Source organism: Hyalella azteca, unplaced genomic scaffold (genome assembly GCF_000764305.2).
Source record: "Hyalella azteca isolate HAZT.00-mixed unplaced genomic scaffold, Hazt_2.0.2 contig2100, whole genome shotgun sequence".
NCBI lineage: Eukaryota > Metazoa > Arthropoda > Malacostraca > Amphipoda > Hyalellidae > Hyalella > Hyalella azteca.
The window spans coordinates 448,090-465,894 of record NW_025932387.1 but is presented as its reverse complement, the minus strand read 5'-3'; the positions used below and the strand labels follow the sequence as shown (position 1 = coordinate 465,894).

General features: G+C 39.2%; 1 protein-coding gene across 1 annotated transcript; it reads left to right on the top strand.

The window, feature by feature from the left end:
- The first annotated feature begins 410 nt into the window (after window positions 1–410).
- Window positions 411–6,496, top strand: LOC108675247 (gamma-glutamyl hydrolase). The gene is made up of 8 exons (XM_018163241.2): window positions 411–667; window positions 863–998; window positions 1,681–1,731; window positions 2,166–2,241; window positions 2,555–2,711; window positions 4,742–4,848; window positions 5,097–5,325; window positions 6,216–6,496. The coding sequence occupies exons 1-8, from the start codon at window positions 415–417 to the stop codon at window positions 6,341–6,343; spliced, it is 1,137 nt and encodes a 378-aa protein (XP_018018730.2). The 5' UTR covers window positions 411–414; the 3' UTR covers window positions 6,344–6,496.
- The last annotated feature ends 11,309 nt before the right edge of the window (window positions 6,497–17,805 follow it).

The following is a 17,805-nucleotide window of genomic DNA, read 5'->3' as shown; positions in this document are numbered from 1 at the left end:
GACACGGTGTTTCTTATCACGTGGCGACCGGCCACTGAAACGCCGGTAATACCGTTAACGGTAAATTTTCTAACAGTGCATTCTGTACAAGACGCGTTTAACCAAATTAGTTTTTAAACTCTCCCGCAATAACCCTGGCGAATAATTGCACTCGTACAGCGGGATCCCTATAGTCTGTCGGGAAGCCGACGTTTACCTTGAATTCTGCCCCACATTGTTGCGGGATGCCATCATCAATATTATATTTCTTCTCATACGGAAGTGAGCTATAGGGTAGAGTAGTCTGTGAAATTGAGTGCTCAAACCCGTAGCACCGCAAGTCAAAATATTAGCCGTAAACCCATATACCCATATCGCCGTAACCACTTACTCAATGAATTGAAATTTCATCAATTTTCCCCCAGCTGTCATAAAATGTCAAGAACCCGAATAATTTTACCGTGGGTGTTTTTGGTGTGCATGTCACTCTTACCATGGACGTCACAGTCGCTCAGAGTCAAGTCGTCAACAGGTGATAATGTCTTGATCATTGCGAACACTTTCGTGCCAACCACGAATGACAGCAGTACGCGTGAAATTGAACGTATGTCAAACGGGACACACGAATCTTCGGAAAATCATACAGTCCCAAAATCAGCCCAAGCCGTGAATCTTCGACCTGTGATAGGTGGGAACTTTGAACTAGGTGTGATGTTCGTAGGTGAAATCCTGCGTTTGATCAAGTCAAAGTAATAGTATGAAAATATTTAGATGAATTATCTGAATTTTTTCTGAATTATTGAATCAATTTCCGGATTGATCGTATTTATATGATAATAGCTGCGCGTGCACAGACCGTTAACTTTTGTCTTATTTATCACAGGAATCTTGTCTCAAGAACCTAGTCGGTCTCTACAGCGAGCTCTGCAGAGACACAACATGAGCTCCTACACCTCGTACATCGCCGCCTCTTACGTGAAAACCGTAGAAGCAGCTGGGGCTAGGGTCGTCCCCATCATGTGAGAAAATTTGAGCTAGGTCTGGCCTTAAGAGCTGGAGTCTGGCCTCCGTCGGGTTATGAGCTAAGGTCTGGAATCCGTCGGGTGAGGAGCTAGGGCCTGGTCTCCGTCGGGTTAAGCGCTAGGGCCTGGTCCTTGTCGGCTAAGGAACTAGGTTTTAATCCAAATCTGATGAAGAGCTAGGGCCTGGGCACCGTCGGGTCAGGAGCAAGAGCTTGGTCTCCGCCAGGAGAGACGAGATGGCCTGGTCCTCGACATATGAGCAACTAGGGGCTCAATATGAATTTGATCGTGTCTGTTCGTTTTATGTTAATAATATGAATACATAATGACCACAGAATGTGGTCGCGTTTAGTCGTGTCTCCTCATTAATCTAGGATACATATAATGACCACGGAATGTAGGCGTGTGTGTTCGTGTCGCCTCTATAATATTGGATAGATATAATAACAACAGAATCTACTCGGGTGTGGTCGTGTCACCTCAATTACGATAACAATAATGACATTAGAATACGAGGCTGACAGACTCGGGACTAATATGCGTAGGATATACATACATATCTTACAGCTGGCCACTGGAGTGGACGGCGAAAACGAATCCCTTTGTTTGCTGCGACTTTCATTCATTATGCGTGTAAAAAAATGATTATATTTTATGATGCATCTATCCATCTTTGCAGGATAAACAAGGACGCCGAATATTATAAAAAGCTTGCAACTTCTCTCAATGGGTGAGTTTTTTGAATAATAATATAGTTTATTTCGAATAAATATTTTCTCATAATGTTCTATCGAAAAATTTTTTGAACAGCCATTCCGGAGAGACAATAATAAGAGACAATAATTAATTAGAGCCGGACAATTTCTCTTGTTTACCAATTGGCTAAGCAGATTAATTGTATCCACATTTTAACTGAGCATATTAACATCTAGCAAATATGTTGTTCATAGAACTCGAAACTTATGGGTTGCAGGCAAGTTAGGGGTATTCGCTCAGGTCCGTTAGCGATCGAATAAACAATACTGATTTATATCTACAATATTTTTAATCTCGTTTGTTAAATAAACTATATTGGTGTTACAATTAAATTCAATGGAAACTTTTCCTAAACACGACAGCCCTCAAATATAATATTTTCGTTGCTGAACATCAATAAATTTCCAGGATATTGTTCCCTGGCGGTGCCGTGAGTGTCACCAACTCGAGCGGCTACGGGGCAGCGGGTGACGCGCTCTACCAGGTACGAAATTCGAGGTCCCCGCCAAACTTTGTCAAAGTTCGAACATTTTTCAGGTTTAAATCTTTGACTTCACGTTATATAGTTTGTTTTTCGTATAGTGGCATAATTTAATTTCATTTGTAGCTGCAGTCCGTTGAATAAACAGTAATCTGTAACTGGTTGTTTTGAGCTGATCGCCGAATCATTGCCATTGTCCAGTTCGTTGGTATGACGATCATTGGCCTCTCCTAAAAATAAATATCAAGGTCTATAGGATAAATAGTCCCAGTATTATTGCCGTTACGAGATTAACAGTAGATGCAACCATTGGCAGATGGTTATGGCTTCGAACGCTCGAGGGCAGCCGATGCCGCTGTGGGCAACTTGTTTGGGTTTCGAAATGTTGGTCTACCTCGCGGCTGGCAGGAAGAATAATCTTCTAACCTCGTGTGCAGCAATCGACCGTGCCGTCCCTCTGCACCTGCAACCCGGTATGTCTTGACATTATATAACTTAACAATAACTTAATAATAACAATAACAATTGTATAACATTATCTAACTTAACAATAATAAGAGTAATAACAGAGTGTCGTAAGTGACAGGGGTTTGAAGTGGCAAATGTTGTAACAACAATGATACCAAAAACAGTGATAACAATACCATTGAAACAATAATAGTGATAGCAGCAGCAATGATGTATACCTTGTATCGGGTTGTGTGCGACGGTGGTGCATTTGTGATAATTGGCAATCGGCCGTTGCCACGACGGCAGCCACCTGTGCTAGACTGTACGTCGGATGATCCTTCTGCTGCTGAACGTGGACCTGTGTCTGCTCGCAGGCCTCATAACCTGCGCAGCGTCCATGTCGATCGTCACTCCGCGCAATCGTGTCGCCGGTTAATGTTCGGCAGCCTAAACATCCGTTCACTAAACAACAAAGTTGATGAGTTCCTTCACATCCGCCGCTCGCGCTCTCTGGATGTCGTCTTCTTGACCGAGACCTGGCATGATGCTGACTCGGTTTCCATCGCGCGTCTTCGGGCTGAGGGACTCCAAGTGGTCGAGCGTGCGCGGCCTCGCGCGCAGCCGAACACCCTAGCGACGAATCACGGCGGACTAGCGACCGTCGCCTGCGGCGTGAATCTGACCAGGCTCGACATCGGCTCCCGACCCACCACCTTTGAGCTGCTGTGTGTCACGGTCGCTTGCGGCTCGTTCGCATGTGTTGCTGTCGTCATCTATCGTCCCGGATCAGTTGCTGTCACACGTGATTTTTTTGTTGAATTAAGCGATGTTTTAACTAGACTTGTGACCCTCACCGGTCACGTTTTTATCACTGGTGATCTTAATGTTCGACTGGATCGTGCCGACGACCAATGGGCGCGTCAGCTGAACGATCTGCTGTCTGCCTTCGGCATGGTCTGTCACGTTACCTTACCAACCCATGATCTTGGCGGGTTGCTGGATGTTGTCATCACGCGTACCGACATTCAGTTGCTGCCCGTTGACATCATCGAAATCGTAATATCTGACCACCGACTACTCCAGTGGACGGTGCCATGTGTTCGCCCAGCGTTAACGTACAGATCCGTCACCTGTCGCCCGTGGCGCGATCTCGACGGCGATGTTTTGAGCAGGAGACTTCAGTCGTCCCGACTTGGTCGGCCGGACTCATGGTCGGAGCTGTCGGTGGATGATCTAGCAAAACTCTACGATATCGAATTGACATCTTTGCTCGACGACCTCATTCCTGCACGAACTGTTCGTGTCCCCCAGCGAGCCTCCGACCCGTNGTGTCGGATCTGCCTTCTAGAAGGCGACTGCGTTCCTCGTCGAAGGCTGACCTCGTCGTCCCGTCCTCACGTCTGTCCACCGTCGGCGACAGAGCGTTCCCGGTCGCTGCGGCCAGAACATGGAATGGTCTGCCAGCATCGGTGACATCTGCTTCTTCGCTGACGTTGTTTCGTCGATGCCTAAAAAAAGAACTTTTCCGTAGAGCCTTTGAATTTTAGTAATATCATGGATATTACTGGTTTAGCATAGGTGTTATTTGTTCTAATATAGACGTCATCAGTCTTGGCATATGTCCTCTGTTTTAGCATAGATGTCATCTGTTTTTATCATCTTGTGTTTTTTTAGCCGCTTGTAACGTGCCCTCGAAGTTCGATCTGAACGAGACGCCACGACAATCTCTTCGTGGAATAATAATAATAATAATCTTGTATACCTGCATTCCGGTGGGTGCGTTTAAATGTTTCTACAGCCTGGTATATGATCATGACATTGTATACCAGTAACCTGATGTGGGTGTGTTAACCTTCACCTTGTATACCTGCAGTCCGGTTGGTGTGTTGGTATATGATATACATACAGGACAGTTTATTTTTTTTGTGATATTTGGTGTCAGTTTCGGCAGCTCGCACAAACAAGTGTCGTAAATCGAGATCTAATTTTATTGATCGCCCAATTGAAGTTCCAGGTATTTATTTTTTCCACAACTCTAACTCTTTCCTGGAAGGCTGGCAAGAATCTAAGTTGTGGAAAGATGCATCGCCAGAGCTGCTACAGGCCGTGCAGTCCCAGAACATCACCTATAACTTCCACAAGTTCTGCGTTACTCCGGAGGCGAGTGTTCGGAAATTCAGAAACGAATGAGATTTGGATTAGGGACATTTTTTTCGCTTTAGAAATGGAAGCTACAATGGAAGCTTTTATTCTTTATTCAAGGATTCATTTATATGTTCATTCTTCATTGTGTTCGGAAATTGTTTTGCTCTGACGTTTGCCTTTATTTTTCTGTTACTAACGTTCTGAAGGAGTCAATCCATGCACCCAATGGATTTACTTCCAATAACCTGGATTTTTTCCCGCAGACGTTCCGGAAGCTCGACGTCAACGACTCGTATTACGTCTCGTCGTTGAACACCGACGACAACTCACTGCCGTACGTGTCCACGATAGAGCATAAGACGTATCCTATCTACGGCACTCAGTGGCATCCCGAGAAGAATTCCTACGAGTGGAGAAGCGATGCTAAGATACCTCACTCCCCTGTCGCTGTTGATCTGGAGCGCCACGTGTCCAAAGTCTTCGTACAAGAAGGTAATTTGTTTTGCAATATTTCAAAGGATAATTGACAAAAAGTTTTTATTTTTTTTTTTGAGGAAACTTAGATCGAGGCTCTTTGAATTAGTTTTAAGATGAGTTCTATCTGACAACTGAAGGGGGCTACTGATCTGCTACACTAGTCGCGCTGTAATGCATGATGACTGAATGTAGCCTTGAGATAGATAAACTGATGCGAACTCACATTAAGGCAATAGTGCAATGTACTTCTTTCTCATTGAAATTTTTGTGACGATAATTTGGCACCTATATGAGTCATCTATCGCAAAAATAGAGTCTGAAAATAAAACAGAAAAATATTTATCGTGTACGTTAGTCTTGTGGAAAAAATCCGCCAGAAAATAATTAAATGAATTACTTTCTGAAGTACAGAGAAGAAGAAGGTCAATTAGGAATTTTTTTGTATAGGTGGGGCTGGCAGGGCTTCCTGTGAATACATATTCTTCACAGAAATTTCTAATGTTTCTTCGGTCTGTACATCAGTGAACAAACTAGTGACATCCAGTGAAGCTAGTAGGCCGGAAGGGTTCGTGGCATGAAAAATTTCCAAGAAGTAATCTCTACTTCTAGATTTCAGAGAGTATTCTAAGGGATAGTATTTTTTAGGGTTTAATTATAGAGCGAATAAAAAAATCTGATCTTCCACTAAACTTGCGCAAAGGGAAGGAAGGCTTCAGCTGAATTACACCAATGTCCATGTTTTGGATGCATGTAAATGTGTACCACAAGATAGTAAAGCAATTCGTAGTGAAAGAAATTCGGTGTGCACAGTTATGTATATTATGAAACTCGGTTTTGTGAAATTGGCAAAATTTTTTTGAAACAAGTATCTCAAAAAATTATGACACTGATATTTAACTTTGCAGCTCGAAGTAACAACAACAGTTTCAACTCTGAAGCCGAGCTGGAGTCGTACTTGATATACAACTACAGCCCCGTGTACATGGCAAAGCTCTACAAGTCCTCCTTCCAACAGTGCTACCTCTTCAAATAATCTACCTCGTTCAGCGTGCCTCTACAGTGCCTTATCCTTAGTATTTGGATCGGACGTGTAGCAGTCCCAGGCCACGATTGATCGCCGCTTCTGACTATCGCGCATCCGCCCTCATTTGGGCCAGCTGATGCACGATGCTGTTGCTTGCTTCTCGCCGTTGGTAGTGGTGCAGGGGAGGTCGATCAGGGATTGTGCCCAGGAACAAGTCCAATCGTCTCCTGAAGGTCTCCAAGGTGATCTCTCCCTCTCTTAGATCCTTTTGTAGGACGTTAAGCAGCCGCGGCCCTGCCAAGGAAAGGGATCTTTCCAGCAGGGATTGAAATATGGCGGCAGATCTGTAACGCAGTGGGGGGATCCTGCACAGTTTCCCCCCTTCTTTCGTTATGGTATGTCACAATGCTGAAGGTCTCGCTTTCGAAGTTTGGTGCCATTCCGGTTATCATTTTCTATGTGTACGGAATGACATACCTCTCCCGTCTAATCTGCAGTGAGTACAGACTCAGTCGCTACAACCTCTCCTGTACTGTAGTTCAACTACTCCATCTCTCTGATCCTGGAAGGGAAGGTTCGTTGGACCTCTTCCAGTTGCCGCACTGCGCCGAGTGTGAACGTGGCCCAAAGCTGGCAGTAGTATTCAAGGATAGGTATTACAAGGGCTCTGAAGAGTGTAATCATCGGTTCCGCTTCTCTCGTTCTGAACGTCCGCCAGATCCATTCCATCTGTCGCCTACCTCTTGCGGTTATTGCCGCTATAAATTGCTGCTCCTAATCTTACTGTAATAACTTGAAACGAGTTTTTATTCAAGTCAGCGTTACATGTCACAATATGATTAAAACTACGCCCGTTTAATGATTATAGACTACGCCCCTTTAATTTAATAGAGTGAACCCTTTATAACAACACCTGAATACAAGTCAGTGAGTTCGACCTATCTCGGGAAGAAGGTCCTCTTGAGGTAAAGCTGGGGCCTATCGGCTACCTCGATCTCCTGTCCCAAGTATAGTTAGTAGTTAGCTCATGTCAAGCCTTTCCTAATTATCGACATATCCGCTATTTTGTCTTCTTTAAGCCAAATCCTTTACACTTCCTAATTTTTAGCTTGTAACGTGTTGCTTTTTTTCCGGGAAAGTGTTTACGGACACCTCAGTTGCGCTCGAGATATCATCCTTATTCGAATTATTTATTTTATTCCGGCTTTTTTAGATCCAATTTACCGATAATTTGTTTTGTTTCCTATTTAAAGACAAAAACCTGCAATTACGAGAGTATTTTTTTTAACCCTATGATTATTTTTTCATGTGGTTTCATTTTCTCAGATTTTTCTCATTTATCAAAATTTTTTACAAGAATTGCTAGCAAAAATTTGCTTATAAGTAAATATATCAATTATAAACACTGTCTTTCCAATTACCTGGGTTTACGGTGTTACTTTTAATCCAGTACAATTATTTTTTAATGGATCGAAATTAAAAAATATTCAATCAAATTGTGTTTAAAAAGTATGAAGTTATTTTTCTATGATGCTCCGCTCTTCTTCGTCGATTACTGTATGTAATAGTATACTATAGGATGTCCGTCAATCGTGAATAAGTTGCTCGAAGCTAGAGGATGCTCTTTAAGGATAATATGCTGGAGGATATTCTCCGTGGATTATTTGTTCGGAATTATCAGATTTTTTTTCTATTATGGGTTAAAATAACCATAATTTTTTTAAGAAATTATATATTCAAAGTCTCCATGATGCTCGTGACGGATTTTATGTTACTCATTTCAGCAGCAATTAACACCAAATGCATGACTAGAAACCGTTGATATGAAATCGAACTTCGATTATAAAATTTCCAGAGAAGTCTCCGACGAAAAAGCAGATTAATGTAAAGTTGTTGTCCTAATCAGACTTCCAACTTGGTGAAATTTATTTCAAATTTACTGCAAGGATCCTATATTGCAGTAACACTGTTCTACGGTCGTAAACGTCTACAAATTTTGACTAAGAAGGAATGAAATCTGCAAGAAACATCAAACCGTGATCTGGCAAGAGATTGCCATCCACGCTGGTACTTTTTAAGTTCATTATTATCATTGATATGTCTGCGTCTTGTTTTATTGTACTATCTGACGCCCGCCTGCAATAAATATAATTATATAAGGTTTTTATAATATTGAAGATTAAAAGCTAGTCAAATTTCCTGCGCTCATTACACCTATCACCATGCAGAATATTTAAATTTAATTAACTATGTAAACAACTTTTAGACTGTCAGTTGGAACCGGCCATGTTCATTATAATATTACAGTGACACCGTCAGCATCAGGAAATAAGGTAATGGTGAGTCTGCGCAATGAACGAAATAATGACTTTAATTGATAACTAATTAACTTATTTTCAGTGCATAATTAGCAGCTCTATAGAGCTATACCCAAGTCATGGCACTTCCAAAGCTGGCATCAAAGCCGCAGTCTTGCACATCACCGCTCCGTAGATTGCCTAGCAGCTCCAAACAAAAGGCCTCGGAGCGTCTTAACTCCACGGAGCGATACGCCGCTTATCGCGCTGCTTCAGGCTCTGACTGAGCTGGATAACAGCCTTTCAGTAACTCGCTGGGTCAGGATTAGATAGTTAATATCTTAATAACACAGTTTCGAAGCAACGTGTCTTATCCCAATAATAACCTTAGTTAATGAACCGATATCTGTTATGTAATTTCACTAACGTTATGTTGTATATATCCATATTGCAGCATAGGAAATTTATTCATGAAATTGAGTGCTCGCAATCCTTCGTTTTTTTTTTTCATTGCTGAAAATGTAGAATTTATTTCTTTTGATTTTGGATTTTCGTACTTAATTTCCGTACTACTTAATAACTGAAATGTTTACTAACTGAATTGTAACCGAATAAGAACACGCATAAAATAATATCGCCAGATGCAAGGCAATGAAGGCAAGTAACGATCGAATGGTGGTCTGCTTTTCGCTGATATTGGAGATTTTTTCATCCATATTGATTATATCAGGCAAATTTTTCTCCTAAAATGTTCCTGTAGGTTTCCAATTTCCAATAATTTCAATGTAAATATCTTTAATAACAAATGCTTTATTACAAAATTGAATTTTCTTATGTAAAAAAATTGAGGTTATCTCTCGTTGGTCTTGATGGAAAAATATTCAATTAACTCTGAAGTGCAACATCTATTAACTGCAGATTGTAGCTTAATTATTTAGGGTGAGTGTAAATATTTTTAGCGAACCTTTTGTTAGCTTAGTTTTTAATAGTATATTTTTTATGCGCTCCTACGATTTACTTGTTCATCAGACCTTTAGAGTGTAAAACCTAGTCAACGACGTATCAAATAGTTTCTTGTCAGATCAGTTGTTCGTAGCCCGCGTCAAAACTGCCCACAATATTTCGGTGCGTTGATTTATGCCTTTATATAACTTATTTATAGTTTTGATGATCATTTGTTATATCTGAATATTATAAGCATACTTTGAAGTATATAGGGTTAATATATTTATGTTTGTTCTTACAGATACAATTTTTCATTCAATAAAAAGGAAATTTGTTGTTGAAACCGTGGTTATCCTAAAACCTGAACGCGGACTTACGGCAACCCAAACTCAAAAACGGAAAGCGTTTTTACAGTGAGTATGCTGGTACTTGGGGTTTCTCAAGTGAGTGAACACGGCATGGTCTTACCGAAAGAAAAGCGGGATTTGTCCCGTCCTGTTTTACTCTTTTTACTTTATGCTTCCAACTCCCGAACTCCCTGATATGAGCGAATATTTCTGAGTTAAAGGTTGAAATGAGTCCACTCTATCAAATCATTCATTTAATTTTCATGTGTTTATAATAAATGGCCAGAAGGAAAGATCTTCATTGCCTTAGATTTTCTTTAATATAATTTCCAACGATTGAAATCATTTGTGATGGGAGATTCAGTTGCGAACTTCGAGTGCGTTTTGTTGATGAGCGCACGGCATAAAATAATCTTTCGTGCTCGAAGAATGAAGCAAAAAAATACATCTACCTCGTATACAATGAAAACTGTCTTTAAAAAATTTAAAAGTACGTCATTGCGGATGAATACATTCCCAAATTGCATTGTTTTTCTTCTGCTCCTCAATTTTGAAGGTTCGAAAAAGATATCATCATGAATATTACGTAATCGGTCAGTGGGTATAAATAAATCTGGACAGAACTGAAGCGGCAAGTACAAAACAACCTTATACAAAAACAGATCAACCAGCGCCTTCTTAGCCGCTGAGGCACGCAGGCCTGGGCTACGTATTTGGTTAAGACGCAGTGAGAAGAAAATAAATCCTATGTCATTGTAAATGACCGTGAACTTGAGGTGCAAGCTATATAGTAGCTTCTTCAGAACCTGCAATAAAAACTGTCCATAAATGCTTAATAAATTCTGGTACATACTAACATACTAACAAGAATTCATTTGATAAATTCTTGTTTAGATAGATCTCAAATATGATTTTTTTTTGTCGCATATGTATAAAACAGCTAAAAAACGTCTGAAAATTAGATGAAAAATCATCAGATTTTAAGACACTCATCGTAACGATTAAGAGTCACTGTGAAAATTTAACACCCTCCTAATTATCTTAAATATGCAAAACTCAGTTGATTTCATTAAATGGACGATTTTATGGAAACCTGGTGCAGAATTTGTTGCATCAAATCGTTGAGTTCGAAACCAGTTGAAACTTTTTTTCTGTGACTCAACACTGGAAGCGAAGTACGAGCTTTTTAACGTATATATTAATTCGGTGATAAATTCTAGTCAATAGAAATAGATTCTGTCACCCTGTACTTAGTGGACGGCTTCAAGCAGAGTTCGATGGACTAAACTTCAATATGGTTTCGCGACCACGACTATTTTTTGTCATTAAATGGTAAATTGTGTTAATGGGTTAGACAGCGGGTGGAAGAGGTCATTGACTCCGTGGTTAGAGTTGAAAGTACTAAATTGAAGTTATGGATGCGATCCAATCTAGTCAAACCGATTCTGGTCAAAATCAGCAATGTGGCGCGTGGTTAAGAACAGCGGGATCAGAGAAGGGGGTTATGGTCATATTGAACAAATAATATTTAACAAGTTGCACATATACGTGTTTTGTCGTGTCAAACTTGCTCAGGATGTCACAGACATGTGGAACAGCCTCCCCGATTACATCGTTGACGCTCCAAGTATGAACGCGTTCAAGAACAGACTAGATGTAGCTATGGAAAAATATATGTTCAGATTTGAAATGCCTAGCACCATATCTAACCCGGTGGATGTCGAGTAGCTACTTCAAACTATCGTCAGTCGTGAAAAACTCCGGTCAAAAGACTTTTTTTTAGTACCCCTCGGGACAAGTCACGGAAAGTACAAGAATCGGTGACAGGCCGAATCGGCGACTCTACTATGTTATGTTATGTTATGTTATGTTATGTTATGTTATGTTATGTTATTTTATGTTATGTTATGTTATGTTATGTTATGTTATGTTATGTTATGTTATGTTATGTTATGTTATGTTATGTTATGTTATGTTATGTTATGTTAAAATGGCCCACTCTTGGACAGAAAAGTGCGGGTCATCTTTTTATTGGGGCAAGTTGATTTTTATACTTAGCGAAGGCTCCCGTCAATATAATAATTATTTTCTGGAGCACAGTTCATTTTTTATAATATTAATGCCCTGACTATATTAAAAGAAAACGCAGTCAGAAAATTTCGAATGAACTTGATGTAATAACATAACATAGTGATCTCGGCGCTGAAGTGTAGGCCTGATGTGGCCTGTCGCCGACTCTTTTCCTTTTCGTGCCTTGTTCACAGAAGATCTAAAATCGTGTCATTTGACCGGATCTTTTTTTTATTAAATTTTCATTCAGTCCTGCACAGAAGTGAATCATCAGAAGCTGTATTGATGAAATGTCGCCAGTTTCCAGTACGCCCCATTTTATTTCTATGTGCCGAATGCCCTTAATAATACGCGTAATAATAGGTTTGCTGGAAATTTATAACAAATGATTATTCATATTATTGGAGCGTTTCTTTTTTAATTTCGGGCTAGCAGAACAAAATTAAACAAAAAACCACGGCCTAATCCACGGCCATTTAAGTAATATACTTATGTGAAGTTTGCATCGGAACGACAAATATTTAAGAATTTTTTTAACATTTTGTGGCGGTTCACCCATACAGTTCAGTCGAAGAGTTTCAGAGATCTTTCCTGCCTACGTTTGCCTTTTGGAGCCGCCACATGGAAATTCGGGTATCAATCAGGTCCCATACTTTCAAAAAAAGTTAAGAGATCGTAAGTTCATCAGCCAATTATTGACGGCCTTTCAAGCAAAATCCACCAATCATAGACAAGAAAATAAAGCGTAAGTACTTACGTTCACTATACTTTCAAAAAAAGTTAAGAGATCGTAAGTTCATCAGCCAATTATTGACGGCCTTTCAAGCAAAATCCACCAATCATAGACAAGAAAATAGAGCGTAAGTACTTACGTTCACTTAGCGAGTTTTGAAAGTATGGGCCCAGGACTGCAGGCAAATTGGACCTTTCTGCAGTCATCAGCAAGGCAGCTTGTATTGAACGCAAAAGAACGAAAAACTACGCAGGAGCTGCAGATATTCTTAGAGACCTAAAGTCAAATTAGCATGAATTATTATTATAAAGTTGGGTAAATTAAATAAACTTGTAAATAAATAAAAATGAACTTAAATAAAACTTGTAAATCAAATAAACTTGTAGTTAAAATTGTAAAATTCAAAAAATGATATTCGCAATGCGGTGGCGTTTTAGGATAATTTTTTTCCTCAAATATTTATTCTTGTGAATTACAGTCGGTAGTTTTCTCTTAAAAACAATTATTATTCGTTAAACTTGGCCTTTATTATGCAGAAATAAGGTCTCTAGTTAGCAAATCTTGTTCTACATGAATACTTCATTACATATTTATGCAATTTACTGTAGATTATCTGCAGTCTTAGAAATTTTTTTATTATTAAAAGTGTGGTTAAAGCTCAATTTTTCTGAAAGTCATTTCATTGCGTCAGAAGTAGTTTTTCGAAAATTTCTCAGTTCATTGAAAGTTCATTGACCGAATAATAGATTTGTTCGTGCATCCATGAATCAATATTACATTTTTATTCAGTCCTGAACAGAAGTGAATCAGCTGAAGCTGCATTCATTACATATAACCGGTTTCCAGATAGCGCCCCATTTTATCTCTATATGTGCTGAATTATTCATATACAAGTTTGCAGGAAACTTCCTAGGATGCACTCATTTTGTCTGCTCTTCCTCCCTGAACTGATGTCTAATAATAACAATGGCTCTATGAATAATCGAAGTTCTTAACTGGACAGTTGGAAAATAAAGCCTCCTACGTACGTATGTCCTGCATTCATTTTTCCACATATTTCGTGAAATATCACACTAGAAGTCGCCTGGCAATACAGCTCAGCTGAAAATAGTTTATTATTATTAATCCAGAAAGCGATTTTAAAACTATTGTTTGTTATTTGTTGTGATTCGTTAGTTTAATTTTTTTAAATTTTACGAAACCCATTTTGCTTCTCAGTCATTAATATTTTAAATTTGTTATCAAATTCCACATGCACACGTAATGCTGCTCCACTATTTGAAGCATTGCAAGCTCAGGTATATAAGACGCTGCTTTTGAGAGAATTTTGTACCACTCCAGCTATAGTTACTTATTTCCACAAAACATTTTAGACCGCCGAAGTCATTTTTTCTGCAGCTTCAAGAACTGCTCGTTATTTTCCCGTGTATCTCGAAGAATTTTTACGGAATTTTCTTGCCTCCTCCGTCAAGTTTAGTGTCCAGGAAGGGCTGGCGGTATGCAAACTTATTATAATACTTCACCCGTAAATGGGGCGCAGGGTTTCAGAAATTGATCTCCTGGGTCCATACTTTCAAAAAAAGTTAAGAAATAGTAAGTTCATCAGCCAATTATTGACGGCCTTTCAAGCAAAATCCCCCAATCATAGACAATAAAATAGAGCGTAAGTACTTACGTTCACTTAGCCAGTTTTGAAAGTATGGCCCCAGGACGGGCTGGCGGTATGCAAACTTATTATAATACTTCACCCGTAAATGGGGCGCAGGGTTTCAGAAATTGATCTCCTGATGGCGATCAAGTTTAAGGGCCTGGGGTCATACTTTCAAAACTCGCTAAGTGAACGTAAGTACTTACACTCTATTTTCTTGTCTATGATTGGTGGATTTTGCTTGAAAGGCCGTCAATGATTGGCTGATTGTACTTACGGTCTCTTAACTTTTTTTGAAAGTTTAAGGACGAGGTCGAAGGCCCTTGCATTGCAGCGACAACGACGTGTGTCTATTTCATGGAGACCTGAAATTCGTAAATAAAGTATTATTTTCTACAGATATGTACATGTCATATAAGCGAATAAAGTAGAATTTTCTACGGGAAAGTGGAATTCGTAAATAATGTGACATTTCATTCGTGATTTAAGGAGTAATTATCAATTATTGGAACATGAAATGAGTGGAGAACGTGCCATGTTCTACGGTAACGTATAATATGTGAATAAAGTTCAATTTCTACGATAACATAGAATAAGCGAATACTGTGCTTCATTCTGCAGTAACATGAAATGCATTAATAATATGAAACTTTTATCTATAATATTGAATACGTGAGTAATGGGCAATTTTTTGTGGAACAATGAATAGGTGAATAAATAATGAAGAATTTCCGACGGGAACATCGAAAAATTTTATTTACTTCTATAAAATTGTGATAGCGCATCCACTTATAGAAATAATTTGGAATTACACAAGTGTACAAATATGAGTATAGCCTTATAATTAAGCCTTGGAATATCTTTTATTTACATTCTAATTGGTCAGCATACCAATTCAAGTGAAATAAACATTAACAAACTAAGTAAGAAATACACCTTACACAAACGCACTCCCTTAACGCACATTTGCTGCTGATCGATTCATCGATTAGCCAGAAAAATTAATTTTTAATAAATCTAAATCATCATTATCTAATTAATTACATAAATTTCACCTTAATGATATAACAGCAAGTTAAACGTCCTCAATATAAAGCGGAGACTTCCACTTGGTATCCTTTTATAATGACAATCAGTCCTCACAGCATGACAGGGGGCCATTACTTTCAAAACTTGCTGAGTTACGTAAGTACTTACTTACGTTAACGTAAGTACTTACGCTCTATTTTCTTGTCTATGATTGGTGGATTTGGCTTGACAGGCCGTCAATGATTGGCTGATGAACTTACGATCTCTTAACTCTTTTTGAAAGTATAGGCCAGGGTCAGCAGGTCTGTATTATGGATCCTTCCCAGCCCTGACGATTGCTTCACAAACTCATTTATGAACTACAAATATTGGATGGCAGGGCCAGCGCGGCCTACGATCGATGTCGTTCATCAAATTAAGTTGCCTGCCATGCATTTCTGCGTCCCATTAACGCGCCTTTATTCTTTCTCTTTAGAATGTATATTATTTTGGAGTTAGAACCTTTTGACACCCATTGTTTGTGTCTGCATGTGCTATCGAAAAAATATAACTATGTACTCACTGCAGTGAGTGACAAAGAGCGCATTTTATCGTCGACGAAAACTTGAAGTCATGGACAGACGGACGGACAGACGGACATGACGAGCACGATAGCGTCTTTTCCCCATAAACGAGAAAATGCGCTAAAAATACTCGCAGTAGAAAATAAATTGTATGATAGCTGAATATTATTTGCGACATTAGTGCATAATTCGTCTCCGTCAAGTCCGAAACTTTTAAAAATGTTAATTATTTTCTTACCGCCATTCACGCTTGTCCAATGATGATCTTTTCCAAATTCAAATGATTAAAATTGAGTTTTTATTTTGTTCGTGGGAAACACGAATATTGTTAAGCTATTATCACAGTGAATTATAATTGGTCCCTATCAGTGCAATCTAATGCAATTGCTCGAATAATTTGTTGTCATTAAATATGAATATGCAAAGTACTATATGACCCTGTCTATTTAGAAAAAATTCCAGCATAATAATACATATTTTTTAGGTTCCATCACATTTATACCACATTTCATAAAAGCCCGACGAATTGCATCGACATTTTTTGGAGGACGATAAAATCACAATACTGAGTGGAACGATTTGCAGCAACGGTCTGAAGCAATGGCCAAGCCTAGCACATGCCCCGGAAAACAATCGTTGTCTGCAGATCAGCCCATCACACAGAAACAATTTGCTCTACGGACTTGTTTGTTCTGAAGATGAACAGGGCGCGTCATCAATAAAAATCGAGGCATCAATCATCGTCAGGCCCCTGAACAAACAAAGAATGCGTCATCGAGCTGCAGGAACCCAAGATTATTCTCATCGGGCCATCCAGCAAAATAAATTCAAAGCTGCTGATGTAAGACCGACGATTCATGGAGATTTCGAGATTTTATATCCTATGTAAAAATATTAGAAAAAGGGTATTGTGAAATCGTTTCTGTAAGCATTTCAAAACTTGGGTTTGATCGCCAGCTTATCAGTAATGGCTTCCAATAAGCTGGAAAATATTTGGGATAGGGCAGAGAATGGTTGGTGAATTGTGATTCCATTGTTCAGAGGAGACGATGAAGCGTGATAGGTAACGTTTCACTTCGTGTTAAATATCTCAGCTGCCGTTCCTGGACTTTACTACTTATTTGTTCTTCATAGAGATGAATTTATACGTTTTGGCAATAAATTTATACGTTTTAACAATCGCTAGGATTCTGATGATGATAAAATGTCATGAAATTTGACGTTGCTATTCTCAAACGTCTGCCTCATCGATTTATATCACCAGGTTTCTATCTCTAAGAAAGCAAAGTTTTTATTATCGAGCTTACGCCAGACTCGTCGCTGCGTTTCTGACCCTTGCAGTTCGAGGTGATGGACTTGTTGTAAGAAAAGACATTCTGTTCTCACTCAAATTCCAACTCTAAACGCTGAGGTTTAACTTGCTACACGACAACTACCCGCAATTTATATTATTAGTCTGCTTATATCGCAAGTTCACAAGGAATTTAAAAGCAAAGAAAACGCCAAGAAAATTCACCATATCGATATTGAAAACGTTTTCAATATCGATATGGTGAATTTTCTTGGCTTTTTCTTTGCTTTTAAATTCCTTCTACCCGCAATTGTTATGCTGCGGCTGACTTTGAAACGACGTTGCCCGTACGACGTTGTTCGATAAAGTGCGTTCAACACGAAGACGTTGAATTGTATCTGAATGATAGCACCATCATCCCAGCCTTCATATTGTACTGATTGATTGTATGAAAGGGCTGGAAAAGAACGTCGGTGTTCAAACAATCCAATTTATAATGTTGATTTGTTTCTAAAAAATTAGGTGGTGTGACTGAATACGAGCGTCGT